At 40.7% G+C, this 16,757-nt stretch overlaps 1 protein-coding gene across 1 annotated transcript in view; it reads right to left on the bottom strand.

Moving 5' to 3' along the window:
* Positions 1 to 1,438: 1,438 nt before the first annotated feature.
* Positions 1,439 to 16,757, bottom strand: part of ncor2 (nuclear receptor corepressor 2) — a 121,705-nt gene continuing 106,386 nt past the window's right edge. Inside the window, exons 33-47 of the mRNA XM_081349567.1 lie at positions 16,484 to 16,698; positions 15,861 to 16,221; positions 15,569 to 15,778; positions 14,170 to 14,415; positions 13,780 to 13,875; positions 13,443 to 13,673; positions 12,847 to 13,033; positions 12,359 to 12,753; positions 10,051 to 10,169; positions 8,584 to 8,915; positions 6,972 to 7,108; positions 6,808 to 6,861; positions 6,471 to 6,689; positions 5,356 to 5,523; positions 1,439 to 4,259 (exon numbers count right to left, since the gene is read on the bottom strand). Coding sequence (XP_081205693.1) covers positions 4,063 to 4,259; positions 5,356 to 5,523; positions 6,471 to 6,689; positions 6,808 to 6,861; positions 6,972 to 7,108; positions 8,584 to 8,915; positions 10,051 to 10,169; positions 12,359 to 12,753; positions 12,847 to 13,033; positions 13,443 to 13,673; positions 13,780 to 13,875; positions 14,170 to 14,415; positions 15,569 to 15,778; positions 15,861 to 16,221; positions 16,484 to 16,698 — 3,167 coding nt within the window. The 3' untranslated portion in view covers positions 1,439 to 4,062. The remainder of the gene's footprint in view (positions 4,260 to 5,355; positions 5,524 to 6,470; positions 6,690 to 6,807; positions 6,862 to 6,971; positions 7,109 to 8,583; positions 8,916 to 10,050; positions 10,170 to 12,358; positions 12,754 to 12,846; positions 13,034 to 13,442; positions 13,674 to 13,779; positions 13,876 to 14,169; positions 14,416 to 15,568; positions 15,779 to 15,860; positions 16,222 to 16,483; positions 16,699 to 16,757) is intronic.

Genomic DNA, 16,757 nt, shown 5'->3' with positions numbered 1-16,757 from the left:
TTTGGGATAGGCTACACTGCGAAGGATCCATACTTTCATTGCCTTCGAAACAAAGGACGTATTTTGAGGCCATGTTTGAAGGAGTCTTCGAATTGGGACAGCCTTCGTCACGCCTCGGAGACGCAATAGGCCTTCGAAGGATGCAGCCACTGAATTGGGAGGCCGCAGCCATTTAGTAGACTTGTAACGTTAGTAGACTTTAGTCCAAATAAACTTCCCTCGTTCTCTTGACAAAGTTAAACACGCTTCAAAATGGCGGCGGAGATTTCCCAGAGGGGTGCTTAGGGAAGTTCACGAGTTTATCCACTAAACGGAGTTAAACGTAGCCTAGTAATCCTGAAGAAACTGATTATCTTCCGTAGTACGGTGGACAGTGGCCCTCCAGGACCAATGCTGCCCATCCTGTAACTCTACAATACCCTTACTTCATTTAGTATTCGTGGATCAATTCAAATGCAAATTAGTCCCCTCTCCACTTAATCACAACAGCTCGGGCAACCTGATCCACTCGCATTGTAGTAATTGCTACTCAGTGGCAAGTGAAAATATTAGTTTCATTCAGCCATATATGTTTTACCAGAAACTGTTTCAGAAGTGGAAGCGTGAATTATACAGGCTCGTAAACAAGTCGATGTATCAGAATGGTAATGCGCTTTATGTTTCGTTCTCTACAACATCGGACACATAATGGTAATTTATCTGATACCCTTTTGGTTGACTACGTTATCAACCAGCTAATTGAGTAGTCAAAAAGTACCCGGATGACCTACTTCTTCTGACGATTTGGACACTGACTATCCCCTTGGGAAATATGGGAATCTGGCCATGGGAGAGGATTTATGAATGGCAGTGAAGTGACGCAACTGACGCTGGTAGGTCACATGATAATTACAACATGGCGGATATAGTACGTCAAGATTACATTCTAGCTACACACACACTCATATTATTTAAAACATACTTTTTTACCGGTCATGGAGTAATTACTTATTCAAAATAAGTACCTATTTTGTCTACGCGCAACCACGGTGTTTGGTTTACTGCAGTTTTCAGGAGAAATGGTTTGTCTTAAAGCATATTAAAAACACAACACAGACATATAAGTTAAGTTCCATTCCTAGAAATCACAGGTATTAAAACTCCCTGATAAAACTCATGCTTTCCATGACCACGAGGACTCTGCTGTATTCAGTTCTGTATTCAAGTGCACTACAAATGGCTGCCCCTTCCAAATAAATGAATAAATAAATAAATAAAAGGGACCCTGTACTGGGTGATTTCAGACAGGCTGGGTGTGCCTGGCATGTTCAGAGCTAAGATGCACTAAATGACAAATAAATAAATAAATAAATACCAGTACCAACAAATCTAACATTCACAATGTAAATTCACAGTAGCATCATCCCCGCCTCCCCCACAAAAAAGACAGCAAACAAATCAATGGCAATAAGCTTTTTATTTAAACATTAAGGCAGTGTCTGTTTTTTTTTTCCGGTTTAATTTTTACACTGCTATCCACAAAGCTTGCTGGTGGCCATGTTGAAATACAACAGTGTGAATATCAATCTTGCAGCAAATCACATAAATATGTACATCCTTTTAGGTCTATTTACACTCCTCGCTATAATACAGTGGGTCTTAATACAAAAAAAAAAAAAAAAAAGGAATATGCACAAAATGGTTGTACAAAAACAGATGCCACCCAAATACCCACTTAACCTTTCTATTCTAAAGAGGGGCGATTACCGCCGTTTTCCCGTCTCTCTCATCTTCATTTGTTTTAATCTCTCGGCTTCGTTTACGTTTATCGGTTACAAATGAAACGCTGCCTCATCTAAGGAAAGTGCAATACTGTCCTTAGCAAAAGGTCAAACAAACGGTCAATAGAGGGGGAAAGGGGCTCGCTATACAAGAAAACACTGAACTTTAGAGTGACTTGTCCACTAAATACAATACTGTCTGGAGTGATATGTCAGAGAATGAGTCTCAAGATCAGAGCATTCTGAGATGTTTGTGTGGATGTTGTGGTTAAAAAAAGAATAGCTACTGTTTGCAGACCCCGTTCGGGGACCTTGATGAGAGTGTATTTGGGATTGAAGTGACTGAAGATAAAGCCCCATTTCACAAAACCACACTAGGTAGTGCACTAAAACTGTCCTTGACCACCAAAGCAACAACAAAAGCCCCCAAACCGGATAAAACCCACTACTGAACTTTAAGTTTCATCTTATAATTAGCTTCCAAAAATATCCCCAAAGTCTGGAGGTTACAACAGTTTGAACTGTTAAAGATACCTTTCATAGTAAAACCATGTGACAAATAAAAGTCAAACAATACGAATTAAAACATGTCATTATATCTAATATGCATGCAAAACAATTAGTAACCCCACAACTGAGGTGGTCTGAAAAAGAGGCGTTTTAGAGAGACTGACACAGTCAATGTCTCATTCACGATTTTAGATTGTGCCTGTGTGACAAATTGTACAACCCTGGCATAACAAGGAGCAAACAATAATAATAAAAAAAAACTGTTGTGCGTAGTCACTTGGTAGTTTTTAACTTCAGAAATGTATGTCAAATACATGGCACTTAACACTAGAATTATCTTTAAAACTGTACAGAGTGAAGGACTACAGGTTATACGAGGTGTGGCGTCTGCTCACCTCTTTATTCTATTACGCAGGATATATCATCGCCTCACATGAGCCCACGGGGAAAAACAAACAATCCGAACCCTCCGTTCAAGCACAAAGAGCGAAAGTAAAGCAGCTCTCAGTGAGTGTCGTGTCAAAGGACTGGCCAGACAGCATGGCTTTAACTCATGAACGAATAGGTGACGTGAAAAACATCAGGTTTGTTGGGACATTCAGACCTGATAAAGCAGCTTCCTCTAAAGACTTCGCTCAACTCTCTGCCAGTGATTGTCGCTAGAGAGTGGAACACTTGACAGGGTAGGTGAAGAAACAAATCAAAAAAACACTGTATAAGAAATGAACTAAATTAAATGCTGTGAAAAAAGTTGCATTCAGGTCGGCATCTGTTGAAGGACACCAACAGGAACCGTTTGCTGACTAAGTGCTTAACTCATTACAAAACAACATGCAATCAAGGTTCATGTACATTAAAAACAACAATCCAAAATAAACTAGAAACAAAACGTCTCCCATCAGCTATCACAGAGATGACAGAAAAGAAAATGATTGGTCAGCTAGAGTTGTTTCTGAGTGTCAAAACGAAAGTAAAAAATGAAGGTTTGATGTTATGTGTACCCTGTAAACCAATGATATGGTCGCCCATGTAAACTCTGAAATAGCAAGGTAAGGACAGAATGTTACAGGATAAGGTTTAGCTCAGGGACCAGCTAACCTGCCTCTCTGAAGGTCTTGTTTCATCACACACACAATCGGATGGCCCAACAGCATCATGTTTGCAACACATGAACACTCCTAGAAACCATAATGAAGGGCTACAGATGCATATGAGAACTAAGAGGACGTACGAGTGTTTCTGCAGAGGATTCATCCAGCCTTTGCAGTATGCCACACACACACACAAAACAAACAGTTTGCAGTTGTATTACAGTATAAGAGTATGTGTCCTGAGCAGTCTAATGAGGAATGCTCCAAAATGTGTCAACAAAACAGACGAGTCCACTCTGATAAGGCCAGCAAGACTACACGAATAGAAGTGTGTGTGTGTGTGTGTATATATTATATATATATATACACATAAAAACTAAAAAGTGATTTTTCCAACGAGTAGTCCTGGAGTGACGGCACACGTGTGCGCATTCACAAACACACAGACACATCAACACGCACGTCTGCGGCCATTCACTAATGGCTCGAGTGCGTGCGCCAGGGGTCGATTACGGCATGTGTCTCTCTGTATGTATGAATATGTGTGTGTAGGTATCAGAGGGCATGAGCGCAGATGGATGCATGTTCCCATAGGTGTGTGTCAGTATGGACATGAGTACGTGTGTGTTCACGAACATCCCTGTTTACAGTAACAAGTTTCTGTTCATAAAGCAGCAAACGTTCAGTCCTGTTGTACGTGTTCACTCGCTGTCTGACAGGGTCTCGTATTGAGAGCACAGCAGAGGTTTGGGTTCTTCCTCCCAGGTGCGGGGTTGAGTCTGGCCCTGTGTGGGCGCCGACGCACCTGGATGTGTAGGGGAAGGCGAGGGTGCCGACATGATCCCGCTGGGGAGACGCATCTGCATGGTCAGGGGATTACAAGGGAATGGAGTGGGTCCTGAGAGGAGGAAACAGAAAAAAAATAAAAATAAAATAAAATATAGATAAATACATAGATACTACCGTTCAAAAGTTTGGGGTTGTGTCTCTTATGCTCACCAAGGCTGCATTTAAGCAAAAATACAGTAAAAACAGTATTATTGTGTCCTTGCTAAATAAAAGAATACATTTCTCTCTCTCTCAAAAAAAAAAATCTTACTGACCCCAAACTTCTGAATGGTAGTGTAGATTTGTAGATCTAATTTTGCATTAAACAAATTAACCAAAATATATATTATATAATTAGAAATACTATTCAGTTAACCCTCTACCGCATGGTGTGGCCATATGGCAACATGCTCTTTATGTTAATTTCCTTGCCACTGTCTCTTTAAGAAAACATTCTCGTGTTTTTTGTTGGAATGAGAAGACCTTAGTTTAGTCAGTGATGTGCTTTGGTAAAGTCACATGACATGCAGTTTTTTTTCTGTGGGGCACTTTTTGACAGACTGCGGTCTTGTCGGTAGTCGCTGAAAGCAAACTAACACATCAGTAACAAACAAGGACCAGCCCATATCACATTCACCAAAAAATCGGAAACATCACCTCTGGTAAGTTATGATGACATATTCACCACTCAAAAAAGTTTTTATGAAATTGTTTTTTGGTAAATCCATCAAATGTCTGTTGCCAAGCGGCAACACTGCAAAAGTGGAATGACATTATTGCAATAGTTTAGCTAGCTAGAAAGGTCAGCTGCAATCTGTTAAGCTGTAACAATAACAACATTAATGCTAGTGATATTATGTTGATTAGTCATATGTTAAGGACTGCCAAGGCATTTGTGTTATGGAAAAAAAATCTAATTTAAATGGCAGTTTTTTTTTTTTTTTCAAAAAATTTCCACTATTTATGTTGTTGCCGTATGGCAACATATCTTAAAGTACCTTAAAATAATATTTTTTCCTTTTTTTTTTTTTTTTTACAGCACTTCAAGTTAAGCCAATCTAAGAAAAGAAAGAGTCAAATATTTTATCATCTATAATATCATAATGCGTGTGGTAGAGGGTTAATTTAGTTGGCAAGTGTTGCTAACATTTAATTAGTGTGTGTACCTGTAGATGAGGGCCTGTCTTCCCAAACTCTGTTGGTGAGTGGGGTGTGACGGTTACAGTCTCCCTCAGAGTGGACAGAGGACACAGATGAAGGTCTCTCGCCTCCAGACAGACCAGGACCAGGAGACTTAGTCTTGCGACCGTTAGAGCGCCCCCCTTTGGATTTACCTAAACCAAAACACAGGGCACACATCAGACATATTCAGACAAACATATATTAAACCTTTCTCTACCATTTATGACAACGTTTCCCCGACAAGTTTTTCCAGCAATCCGTGTTTTCTTTGTTATATGGTAGGGGGATACTGTTACGGATCTCCTGAAATAGTAAAGCACCTCCCGATCCAAAAACAAGCGAAGCAGCAGCAGGAACAAGCGATAGAAGCATTGCTTACACACGCCTAACGCGATCAATCATAAAACATTCAACAGCTTATAAATCAAAAATGCTTAAAACGTTACTGAATGAAATGTCGACCCAGGAATATGTATAGGACTGTTCAATCTTTGGGGGTGTTGATAGAAGTGATGTTTTGATATGTTTGTTTGGATCATCGTTCTAAATCTGATCCGGAAAATTTTATTTTCTCAGCTTTTTGTTCAAAATGTAACTTTTTTTTTTATGAAACGTACTCACATTCATGGTATTTATATAAACAAAAAAAGAATACATAAAGCTAGAATAAAATGTTTTTTTTTTATAAAGAAGAGGCTCTGTTCTTTCTTTTTATGTATTGTATGTTCAGATATTTGTACAAAAAATGAAAGTATTGTGAAAATGATCAAAAATGGAAATGGAAATGCAGCTTATATAAAGGAGAGACCACGCTTCTTTTGTTGTTGACATGGAATTATTTTGGAACAGATTCAACTGTCACTTCGTAAAACCTAGTCAAATTAGGCAGGTTCCAAAACGGACAGGTTAGGTCACACCCTTTTCCTTTACCAAAAAACAACAAAACTAAAAACTATTAAATACAGGTTCGTTCTTTAACAATGTGCTGTTAATACTTTATTATCTTTTTTTGTGGGAACATTTGGTCCTAAAAAGGTGTCAAAACCTGACACATGCTGCCATGAAGGTAGCTGAATTATTAAGGGTTTATTTGGCACACCTGGTAGGGAGTAGGGGTCTTCAGAACGGCCATCCGCTGAAGCTGGCGGCACGACAGCAGCTGGTACGCCAGCATTTATCGAGTTGACAGAGTTGGACGGCGAGCGATCGTCCATCTGTTCATCATATTTGCCCATGAGGGCTTTCCTGATGATGGCCTCCAGACCTATAGTATTACCACTGGCCTCTGGTGCCGGGTGACTGCGCACGCTCACGGGTCCTAAAAAGAGATGTTACAGTGGTTGTGTTAAAGGAACAGGACTGTGTTAAGTGCCACGCTTTTCTTGAGACACAGGAAAGCAGTTTAAACGGAACTTCTATTGTATAAAAATGCTCACCTGCATTCGTAGAGGCAGGCATGTTGAAGATTTCTGTCCCAGGTTGGCCCTGGTCTAAAACAGAGAAAGGAAGAGTTAAATTTGAGACCTTTTAGCCAGAAACAAAACATGCACATCAATGCCAGTTATTTCTGTTAAAAAACAACAACAGTCGCATAACTTACTGAATTCAGCCTCTGCTCCAACCACCATCTTTTTAATCATTTCCTTCTTACTCTTGACTATGGCGGAGTTGCTCTCAGTCAGTTTACTGAAGAAGGCTGGTGGATGAGAGCTACTGGCAGGAGAACGAGATCCCATACTGAGGCACAAAAGTAGAGAACAATTAATGAAAATATAGGACGAAAGAGTATGTTTATTTGATGCCCAATTCATGAATGTTTTATCGTAAACCTCATCCTTCCCTCGCACTTTGTAACAAATCCCTCCCTGGGGTGAGGTTGGGCTGGGGAATGGGGGGGTTGGGATGATTCTGCATTGCGATTGATTGATTTTTATTCGAAAAAATTGAAAGGAAAAACCCCATTGCCCCCGTTATATGTCCACTCATTCATTTGAATAGGAATTCCTAGGTTTGTGTGTATGCGTGTGAGTGTGTTCTGCATTGGGGATGTTCTTTAGTCTCATGCCTTCATTTGTGTGTGTGTTTGTTCTGGCAAATAAATAAAAAATCCTCACATTCTATTTATTCCTATATGGGGGTCAAATTGACTAGCAAAGGAAGGATTTGTTACTTTTTTTAATTTCAACCACATAAACTTCTCAAATCCAGTCACTTTTATTTTGTGTGTATTCCAAGTTCAAGTGCAACAAAAGTGCTTGGGTCTTGGACCACTCAAATGAATAATTGATGAACACTCTTTGATGGAGGCTTCCATCACGGTTTTTACTTTGTTCTTACTGTTCCTATTGTGACGATGCAGTTGCTGGATACCCAACAAAGAGTGTGGGAAAACGTTACACCATGCATTTTATAATATTTACGTGGGATTTGCTATTTTATATTTGTTTTAGCTGAGTGGGCGTGGCCTTAAAGAAAGTTCAAACTGTATGGGAGCGCTCATTTTAGCTATTAATGGAAATGTTTGTGCAAATGTATGTGTTGGTTTTATCTGTTCTATTTATCGATGCGTTTTGATGCTTGTTCTTAATCATTCTGAATGTTATCATTCTTAAGTTGTGATCTTTATTTCATTGTGCTTATCTCTATTCTGCTCTTTTAGTGATCTGTATTCTTCTTACTCTAACCTACTACTATTGTTTGTCATCATTTTCTACCCTATTGGTCCGTTCTTGAGCACTGGAAAGGCGCTATATAAATAAAACTTATTATTATAATTATCGTGTACTTATTTATTAATCATGGTGAGGCAAGAGTTAATAAAAAAAATGGTATGCTCAAATTAGTAAGCAGGAAAATGTTTGCAGTCACTAGTGGAAGTGAGGATTGGATGACGGATTATGGTTTGAGTCAATTTGAACAAGCTTATTGTAGCGCTGCTTGAACGCACTGTAACTCTGGACTCAATAGTTTAAGAAGAGAGTTGGTACTGTTTTAGTACCTAACAGTTCTAGTTTTTAAACAGTTTTTATTGATAACCTGTTTTATTTCTGATCTTAACCATTTGCACACCTGTTTGTAATAAACACCTTTTTGGATGCCAACATCGCTCCCGTGTTTATATCTTGGTGCGATTCTCCTTGTGACCACTCGGGTCTCAATCACAGATTCTGACTTTCATCGCTAATGTGTGAATGCATTTGGATGTTATATACCCTTGCTCTGCTTGTTCATTGGGGTAGGCAGCTCCTGGCGTCTCTGGCTCTGAAACCCCGGGTGGTGAAACCGGTTCAATCCCATCAGCAGACAGACTCACTGGAGATGCCTTACTCTGAGGAGGAGACCTGTCCCTCCCTCTCTCCCTCTCCGCAGCAGTGCCTTCTGGGGTGTAGCGTGCGTTGGGATCGGTGGGTGTCTGGGCTTGGGGGGCGCTGGGTGGACGGGTGAGATCCAGCACAGGGGAGTTGTGATACCCAAACTGCAGAGATGATTGACCTCCCATCTGGCCTTGCTGCGACTGGCGTGTGTAGTCTTTAGTGATCACCTCCTGTAAAGAGAAAACATCAATTTGGTGATGATGATGCAGGGGACAAGTACACATATTTCTATTCAGAAGGACAACAACTCTTGCTCATGTGATAGTTTAAAACCTTTAAACAGGGCCAGAAATGAACTTAAAGTTAATATTTGCCTCCTGGAATTTATTCCCAGGGGCATTTTTAACCTTTGTAGGGGCATTTTTATAAATACCTTATTGATTGTATCTGTGCTGACTTTTATGTCAAATACTTACATTTAACAAATTACTTCAATCTTACTACTATAGACTGGATGTTCTCAACCTTTTGGAACAAAAGCCCTCCCAAGCCTCCCCTATCATCTGCCTTGGTTTTCAAGGCAGTCAATTTTGAAAACCCGGTCTCAGTTGAGGTGCATGGGAGAAGTAATTTAACTGACGATATTCAGTCATCAAATGAAGGCAGAAAGCAAGAGTCAAATCAGCTTGAAAATGCTATCTCATTAAACAATCGTGTCAATCTCAGTCAATTGTGAGAGTCTGGTGGTTGAAAGCTTCTGGCAACATTAAATCCATGAGGGAAGACAATTCTAGAGAAAGAACAAGTAGAGATTCACAAGCGCACAGGACAACGTTTGAGCGCACACACATAATATCTGAGCGAGAGCCATGAGACCACTGTATATTTGCGAGCGCACGTTCAATTTAGTGCGTGAGTGAAAGAAATCCACCTGAGAGTGGAGAGATTCGTTACATGGATGCTCTCGTGTTACAATAATGCACTCTCGACATTTGTCATCAAAATAACGCTCACAGAAATGGCCTCAAATGAACTATAAAAACGAGAAGTCGTGTCTGAAAGCTGAAATTGTTTTTTATAATTCTTATTGGTTAAAATGAATTTATCCCTGTCTTTTCCACATGACAGCGAAGTGTGGAAACATGCAACATTTTTATTAATCAGCCGATCACGTCAAAGATCCAATTTGCAAACGAATGCACTGATATGTCTGAAAGAGGCAAGATGTTTTTTTTATTTATTATGTACATTCTACTTGAAAAGCAATAAAATACATAAGAGTACCCAAATTGTGCCCTGTTCTTTTGTTTATTTTTTTATTTTTTTCTGACTCAAAGAAATGTCTCAATCTGACAAGACACTTACGCTGATGTGCTGGGCGAGGGTGACCACTCTCTGAGAGCCTTTGACGGCAGAGGATGGCTGCTGACCTGGAGAAAGTCTGTCCTCAGACCCGTACAGCTGCTCCATTGCCTTTTTGTGAGCTGCAGAGAGGACAGGGAAGCACACAAGTGGAGAAGAAGACATGAAAGTGTAGATGAGTATGGTGTGACACAAGCTCTGGAGCACTCTGAGGGTAAGAGCAGAGACGGGTGTGAAAGCGGTGCGGTCACATACAGGCTCTGGGATTACTCAATGACTTGCTCACATGTGTGTTCAGAGATCAAGCCAACATTATGGAGGCATCTGACTGTAGCGAAGCACTGTGCCGATTGAATGCTTAGAACAAAAATACAACGATAAAACAGAAGCAAAATGTGTGTTTAAAATGAGCTGTGAAGGTAGGAGAGGTGGATACATCTGCTTGATTACCAGGAGTAAGTCAAAGATATTTTCCCTTTTCTTGCAGCTGTCTCCACACTACACAGACTTATCTTTACAAAAGAACAAAGTATAGAACTAATGTAATAGACCTGATTGAAAATGAGGCTGAGGGACAGACCGTTTAATTGTGTACCACCTGATTGAGGTTTGATTCTGGTTCTGATTTGCCTTAATGATACATATAGTAGTTTGGGGAAAATCTAAGTATAAAGGGTCCTAACTACATACTTAACAAAAATTAAATTAAATCCATATTTAAATCAACAATGAATTTAATTCTAATGGATAAGAAAATCTTAATGGATTTTAAGCACATCCAAGAACAACATCGGTTAAATATAGGGATGTAAATCATAAAAAACAAATGCTTTTGGAATCATTACATGGAATCAGAATCAGATACTTAGCGATTCTTTTAGTATTTTTGCAGAACTCCCCTTTCATAAATATGATCCTAACTACCGGTATACCGTTCAAAAGAGAAAGCTCTTACTGAAAACAGTTGTGCTGCTTATTATTTTTGTTGAAACCATAATTCTTGTAACATTATAAATGTCTTTACAGTCACTTTTGATCAATTTAATGCATCCTTGCTGCATAAAAGTAAATGCAGAAAGAAAGAAAAAAATCTTACTGACCCCAAAATTTTGAACAGTGTGTACTAAAATCAATAACATGACTCATGTGATCAATGCTTGTGAGATTTGAGGTTTTAAAATGAAACCTTAAAAAAAAAAAAAAGGTCCATAAGAGTCATTTATATGTGAACCGAAGTTTCACATTCATTTCAGACTGCAAAATTTCTGCTGTAGATTCAGTTAAATGTATTTTAGTAACATGTTCTGCATGACAGAAGAATGCAGATGTTCAACAACCGTTAGGAACACTTTGAATCTTTTTTAGCTCCAGATCCATCTTGACCCTTTTTCACTATAACTTGTGTAATTGCTTGCTTCATGCAGTTATCAAACTGTCATAGTGCCAGAGTGCCCTCCCTCCAAAACAGGAAATGAAACAGGAAGCAAACACGAAGAGCTATGAAATGTTCCTCAAACGGAGAAAAAAAAAAGAACGGGGGAACACAAGAGGCAAACCAATAAGGAAGTTATGAAACAATGAGCAACCACATCACTGTTGAATGAATGAGCTCTTAAAGTTCACCTCAGGATCTCTCTCTGGTCTAGAAAACCTGATCTCCAGACACGTCATTCTGGACCGTTAGGGCATAGAGTGAATTATCAGTCCACTAAGTCATACGCCTGTGGCCGTTTCAGAACAGAAGCTCTAATTGTTTAATGTGCTTCAATATTTTAAACTGTGGAAGTTTGGACCGAAACGTGCAGAATCTCCCCTGAAAATTATGTTTTGGCAAAAGGTCCAATGAGTTTAGGTGACAAAACGGGGAGGAAAACCTTTGGTGGTCTTTAAGCAATGCTTCAGATGCCAAAAAAGATAAAAAGCAAAGTGTAGAAGCATATTCAAAGTAAACAATAATGAACCAAACCGAAAAAATAATGTAAATTGGGTTGATTCTGATCAATGCCAACCACCACAAGCGTGCACTAGGCCACAGACGTAAGGGGGCGGGGATGGGGCAGGGGCACAGGAAGGGTAGAGGAAGGGTAGAGGGAGGGTAGAGAGATGGAAAGGATTTGGGTGGATTGGTAGAGAACAGGAAGGATGGGAAGGGGAGGGAAGGTGGCGTTAACGGCCCAAAGGTCCCAGAACGTCTTACCATCACAGGTGCCGTTGGTCGCGAGCGCACCAGTCTCTGGCATCGCCGCATCACAAGAAATTTGATGCATGATTATCGCGTTTATGAAGTTGGCCGCTGTCATGGTGGTCTTACCGAGTGCTCGAAGTTCGTGTTCCTGTACGGACATCACTTTGTTTTGAGTCTTTTCCCTACTTGACGCGCTGCTGAGACCGTCCCCGCCGCGGGACGGGATGGAACTGCCACCGCTGTTGCTTTCGGGAGCCAGCAAGGGGTGCCCTCGACTCGTGGACAGCACGTGGTGGCTGGGGCCACTGTACGAGTATGCCCCACCGGGACTAGCCAGCTTGGGGTCAGACTTGGATGTAAGGTCCTGATGTTTGGGCAGACCTCCTCGCCCATGGCTTTTGCCCCCATCTCTGCTCGAGTCTTTAGCGTTTGGGTCTGTACCGGATGGGTAACCCTCGCTGGGTAAACCAGACCTCTGGAGGTGCCCACTAAAGCCTTGGTAGCGAGCAGAACCTGGTGGCCTGTGGAAAGGTAAAGATAAACAAATTTAAGCCAGCTTCTTCATGTTTATCTCATTAGATTGACCATATGCCGTATGAGGGATAGAGACATACCGTAGCACAGAGGGACTGTTGTGCTCAGAGTTGGTAAGGTTCTTTGAGCTGGTGTTGTGCAAGACACTGGGTCTCTGCTGCAGGCTGTCCTGGGGACGGGGGGAGAGTGGGGACGACTGGTGACCGATGAATGGATGAGAAGGGGGACGAGAGCTGCTGCTGCTGCCGCACATTTGTTCAGGTGCTCCTGTTTGGACACAATGTTTAGGGATTTAGCAATAATGGTCTGCATTATGGTCTTGCAGATCAAGACTACTGACTAAAGCATACTGAACAACTCAATACTAATTAAATTATAACTACAGCTGTATATCAGCGTTTTTAACTAAAACTTATTGAAAATATTTTTCGGGTAGTTTAAATAAAGCTGAAAAAAAATAATAATAATAAAATAATAGTATGTAAATAAGCTGTAAATCAATTAATGATTTATCAAATTAATTATAAAATATTCCAAAAAATGTATTATTTACAATTAATCCCATATAAAAATATTTGTTGAGAAAAGCCCCGAGATGTAGACAATAAAAAGACATAAAAAAAAGCATTAAACATTCCAGAAAGTGGCTTTACACATTCAAAATGAAGGTGCTCACCTGGTCTCCATATAGGGGCGTGCTCCACGTTACCATGACCGAGGGACTTGTCTCTTTCTCTGTCCCTGTCCCGATCTTTCTCACGCTCTCTCTCTCGGTCTCGCTCCCTGTCCCTCTCTCGCTCTCTCTCGCGATCCCTCTCTCTTTCGCGCTCTCTTTCTCTCTCCCTCTCTCGTTCTCTCTCCGAAGACGTCAAACTGCCTTGCATCTTGCTCATGTGAGAGGCTCCCACTGTTAAGAGACAATAAAATCATGAAGTGACGTGAACAGCACTTTTACCAAAAATTAGTTTTTAAATTACCATGTGGTGTGTTTGAGTGAGTGTACTGCTCTCTACCTGGTGAGATGGGAGAGGTGTTGTAGGCTCCGCCGGGGAAACCTGGAGAGGTTCCTGGGATGTATGCGAGACGATCCATGGGAGATGCAGATGTTCCTGCAAATACGCAGTAAACAAAATGAACGTGCCTCAGACAATCATATGTTAATATAACATGTAATATTTAATATGACTGCCCAAATTTACATATCAGTGCCTATTTATGTATTCAGCTAAACGAAAACTTCCACCAGGTCACTAACATATAGGAATACTTACTCCAAAAACTGAATTCCCCATCATTTACTAACTCTCATGTAATTCTCAGTGAATTAATTACTTAAATTGTGCTCGATTTCTTTAGAGGACTTGAGAAGGACAAAAGCTATGGCCACTTTCAGGACCCCTCACCTCTGGGTGTGGGCGAGTAGTTTAGGGACTGTTCTCGAGGGGTGAGGCCTCTGAGCAGGTCAGGTCTCTGGGCAGCCATGGCAGCAGCAGCGGGCCACTGGTGCATCTGCTGGGAGGTAATGTAGTCATTGAAGAGCGTTTGTCGGTTCTCCAAAGCTGCTGTTTCAGGGAAACCTCTGATCAGATAGGGTGGATAGGGGTGAGGGTAGCCAGGAGCGGGGGCCAGGTGACGGGGCAGGTAATACGCTGCAGTGGAGACAATAAACAGAAAGTCAAACAGAGACAATACATTACATAATATTAGTGTTGTCAATTGATTAAAAAAATTTAACTAATTAATCGCACATTTTTCTGCAATTAATTGTGATTAATTGTACATACCATTAAAGTTTTTAATATATTTTTATGTTGTAATACCTTCACATTTTCTCTCAAAATGAATGTAGAAAAAACAAAGACAGTGGGCCTCATTTATGAAACTAATGCATGATGGAGATTTGGGCGTAAGGCTGTTTCGACCCAAAACTTGGCATTTATCAATATGGAGGTGAGCGGTGACTACGATCAAATCTCACGTCAGGTCTCAGCTCATGTTTTTAAGTTATCGTGAACTTGCGTGCAGCATAGTAAATCTGGTGGAGGATTTTAATGAGAGCATTTTGTTCATTTAGATTATTGTCTAGGGCTTTAGCTTTATATGCGCAAATATAACAGCATAAACAACAGAACATTCCCACACATCATGCACCTGCAGTGCTTCTGTAATCCGAGAAAAACAGAAATTAAGTAGTAAAAGGAATAAAATAAATAGGACTACACAAAATATTTTTCACTTAAATAATAAACAGATTAACAAAATAAAATGTAAAACTATGCGACAAGTAGTAGGCTATACGCTACGCTTGTTTTTGTGACACTCTAGTCTAAGGCATTGTAGTTTTCTTTATATCTTTATTAAATTTGTTCGTGCAGGCGCCTCACGTGCACACACAACATATCAGATATTCTAAAATTAATCACATGCCTTAATTTAGTCAGCCCTACATAATAGATGATTTATTCAAATTAATGAATAATCAATTTTCAGCAGCCATTACGCCAGACTTTAGTGTCACATGATGTTTCAGAAATCATTATAATACTAATTTGGTACTCAAGATTTTTTTACTTTTTATTATTAATGTTGAAAACATTTGTGCTGCTTAATATTTTTGTGATACATTTTTCAGGATTCTTTAATAAAAAGTAAAAAAAAACAGCATTTGTCTTTACGGGCACGTTTGCTGAATAAAATAAAAGGTAAAATCTGTCATTTTGTTTTCCACATTACATTTTAAGATTTTACAGGCCTTTTAAAATTCCCTCATTTGTACTGCTAAATTGCAAAGGCGTGAAATACCTGGGTCAATCGGGATGCCCCTGGGCAGAGATGCAGGGTCAAATGTTAGAGGTATCTGGCCACGGTACATATCGGTTCCCAGCCCCTGCAGGATCCTCTCGTAGGCCAAAGACGCAGTGTGCTCACCCACCGTTAGTGGAGACTTAGTGGAGCTCATATCTCGAGGGGTGGGAGTAGACTTTCTCTCCTGCTGCTGAGCCTTACTAGAGCCTAAGACACAGAGCAACAATTTTTAAAACCTCATAAAACTCACACCAGCTACTAAATGCCATTGACTGGTAGAACATGATACCTTCATGTGCACGCTGTGAGCTTTCTCTGCCGGACAGTGGAGAAGCTCTGTGTGAGGGTGGAGGATAGCCAGATCTTTTGTGATCTTCATAGCCCACTGGACTGTGGTGGGATCTGCTGCTTTGCTCTCCACTCATCGTCAGTGGAGAGGCACGAGACAGAGAGCTGGGGGTGCTGACCACAGCACTGGGTCGGGATTTGCTCCCCATCTCATCATAGCGAGCCCTGTCAGACCCTCTGTGCTCAGGCCTGAGCTCTAGATGAGGGGGCAGTCCGGAGTAAGGCCGAGGAGAGCTGGCGATGATGGAGCGCACGTCATGCCGCTTGGATGAGCCGACGGGCTCTTGTTTCAGAGGGGTGCCCTGTAGAAGACACATTAAGTGAGCAAATATCAGTATTAAGTAAAGCATTGGCTTAATTTCATCAGCTGCCAAAGGCAATGTATAAATTACCAATACCAAGATACCAAAGCCAGACTTCTCGCATCAATCCAAACCTAATATGATTTTCGTAAATGTGGCAAGAAAAGGTGTAGTACTTTCAGAATTTTTACGGATTTAAATTAATTTGTGAGATTTTCCACCACAACAGGTAAAAAATGTCAAAGTCAGAATTATAAGTCACCTGGGTGATTGAGCCCTCTTTGGGCTTGCCTATTACGACCCCCTCAGGAGGGATCAGGTGGATGGAGCGTCCTCCCTCTTTGACAGTGGGCACCATACTCTCATGAGAGCGTGATTTAAGAGAATCAGTGGGATGACCAGGGCCACGGGGTGATGGAGAGCCCTCTCTTTTCATCAGTTTAACGTTTTGACGCTGACAGTCATCCCGTGGGATTCCTGAGAGAGAAAGAGAGAATTAAGACAATGACCACCTCAAGCTAAAGGAGGTCAGTCGA

The sequence above is a fragment of the Scardinius erythrophthalmus genome, assembly GCF_964197995.2.
Source record: "Scardinius erythrophthalmus genome assembly, chromosome: 20".
Taxonomy (NCBI): Eukaryota; Metazoa; Chordata; class Actinopteri; order Cypriniformes; family Leuciscidae; genus Scardinius; species Scardinius erythrophthalmus.
The sequence above is the reverse complement of the archived record's forward strand: the minus strand, read 5'-3'. Positions and strand labels throughout refer to the sequence as shown.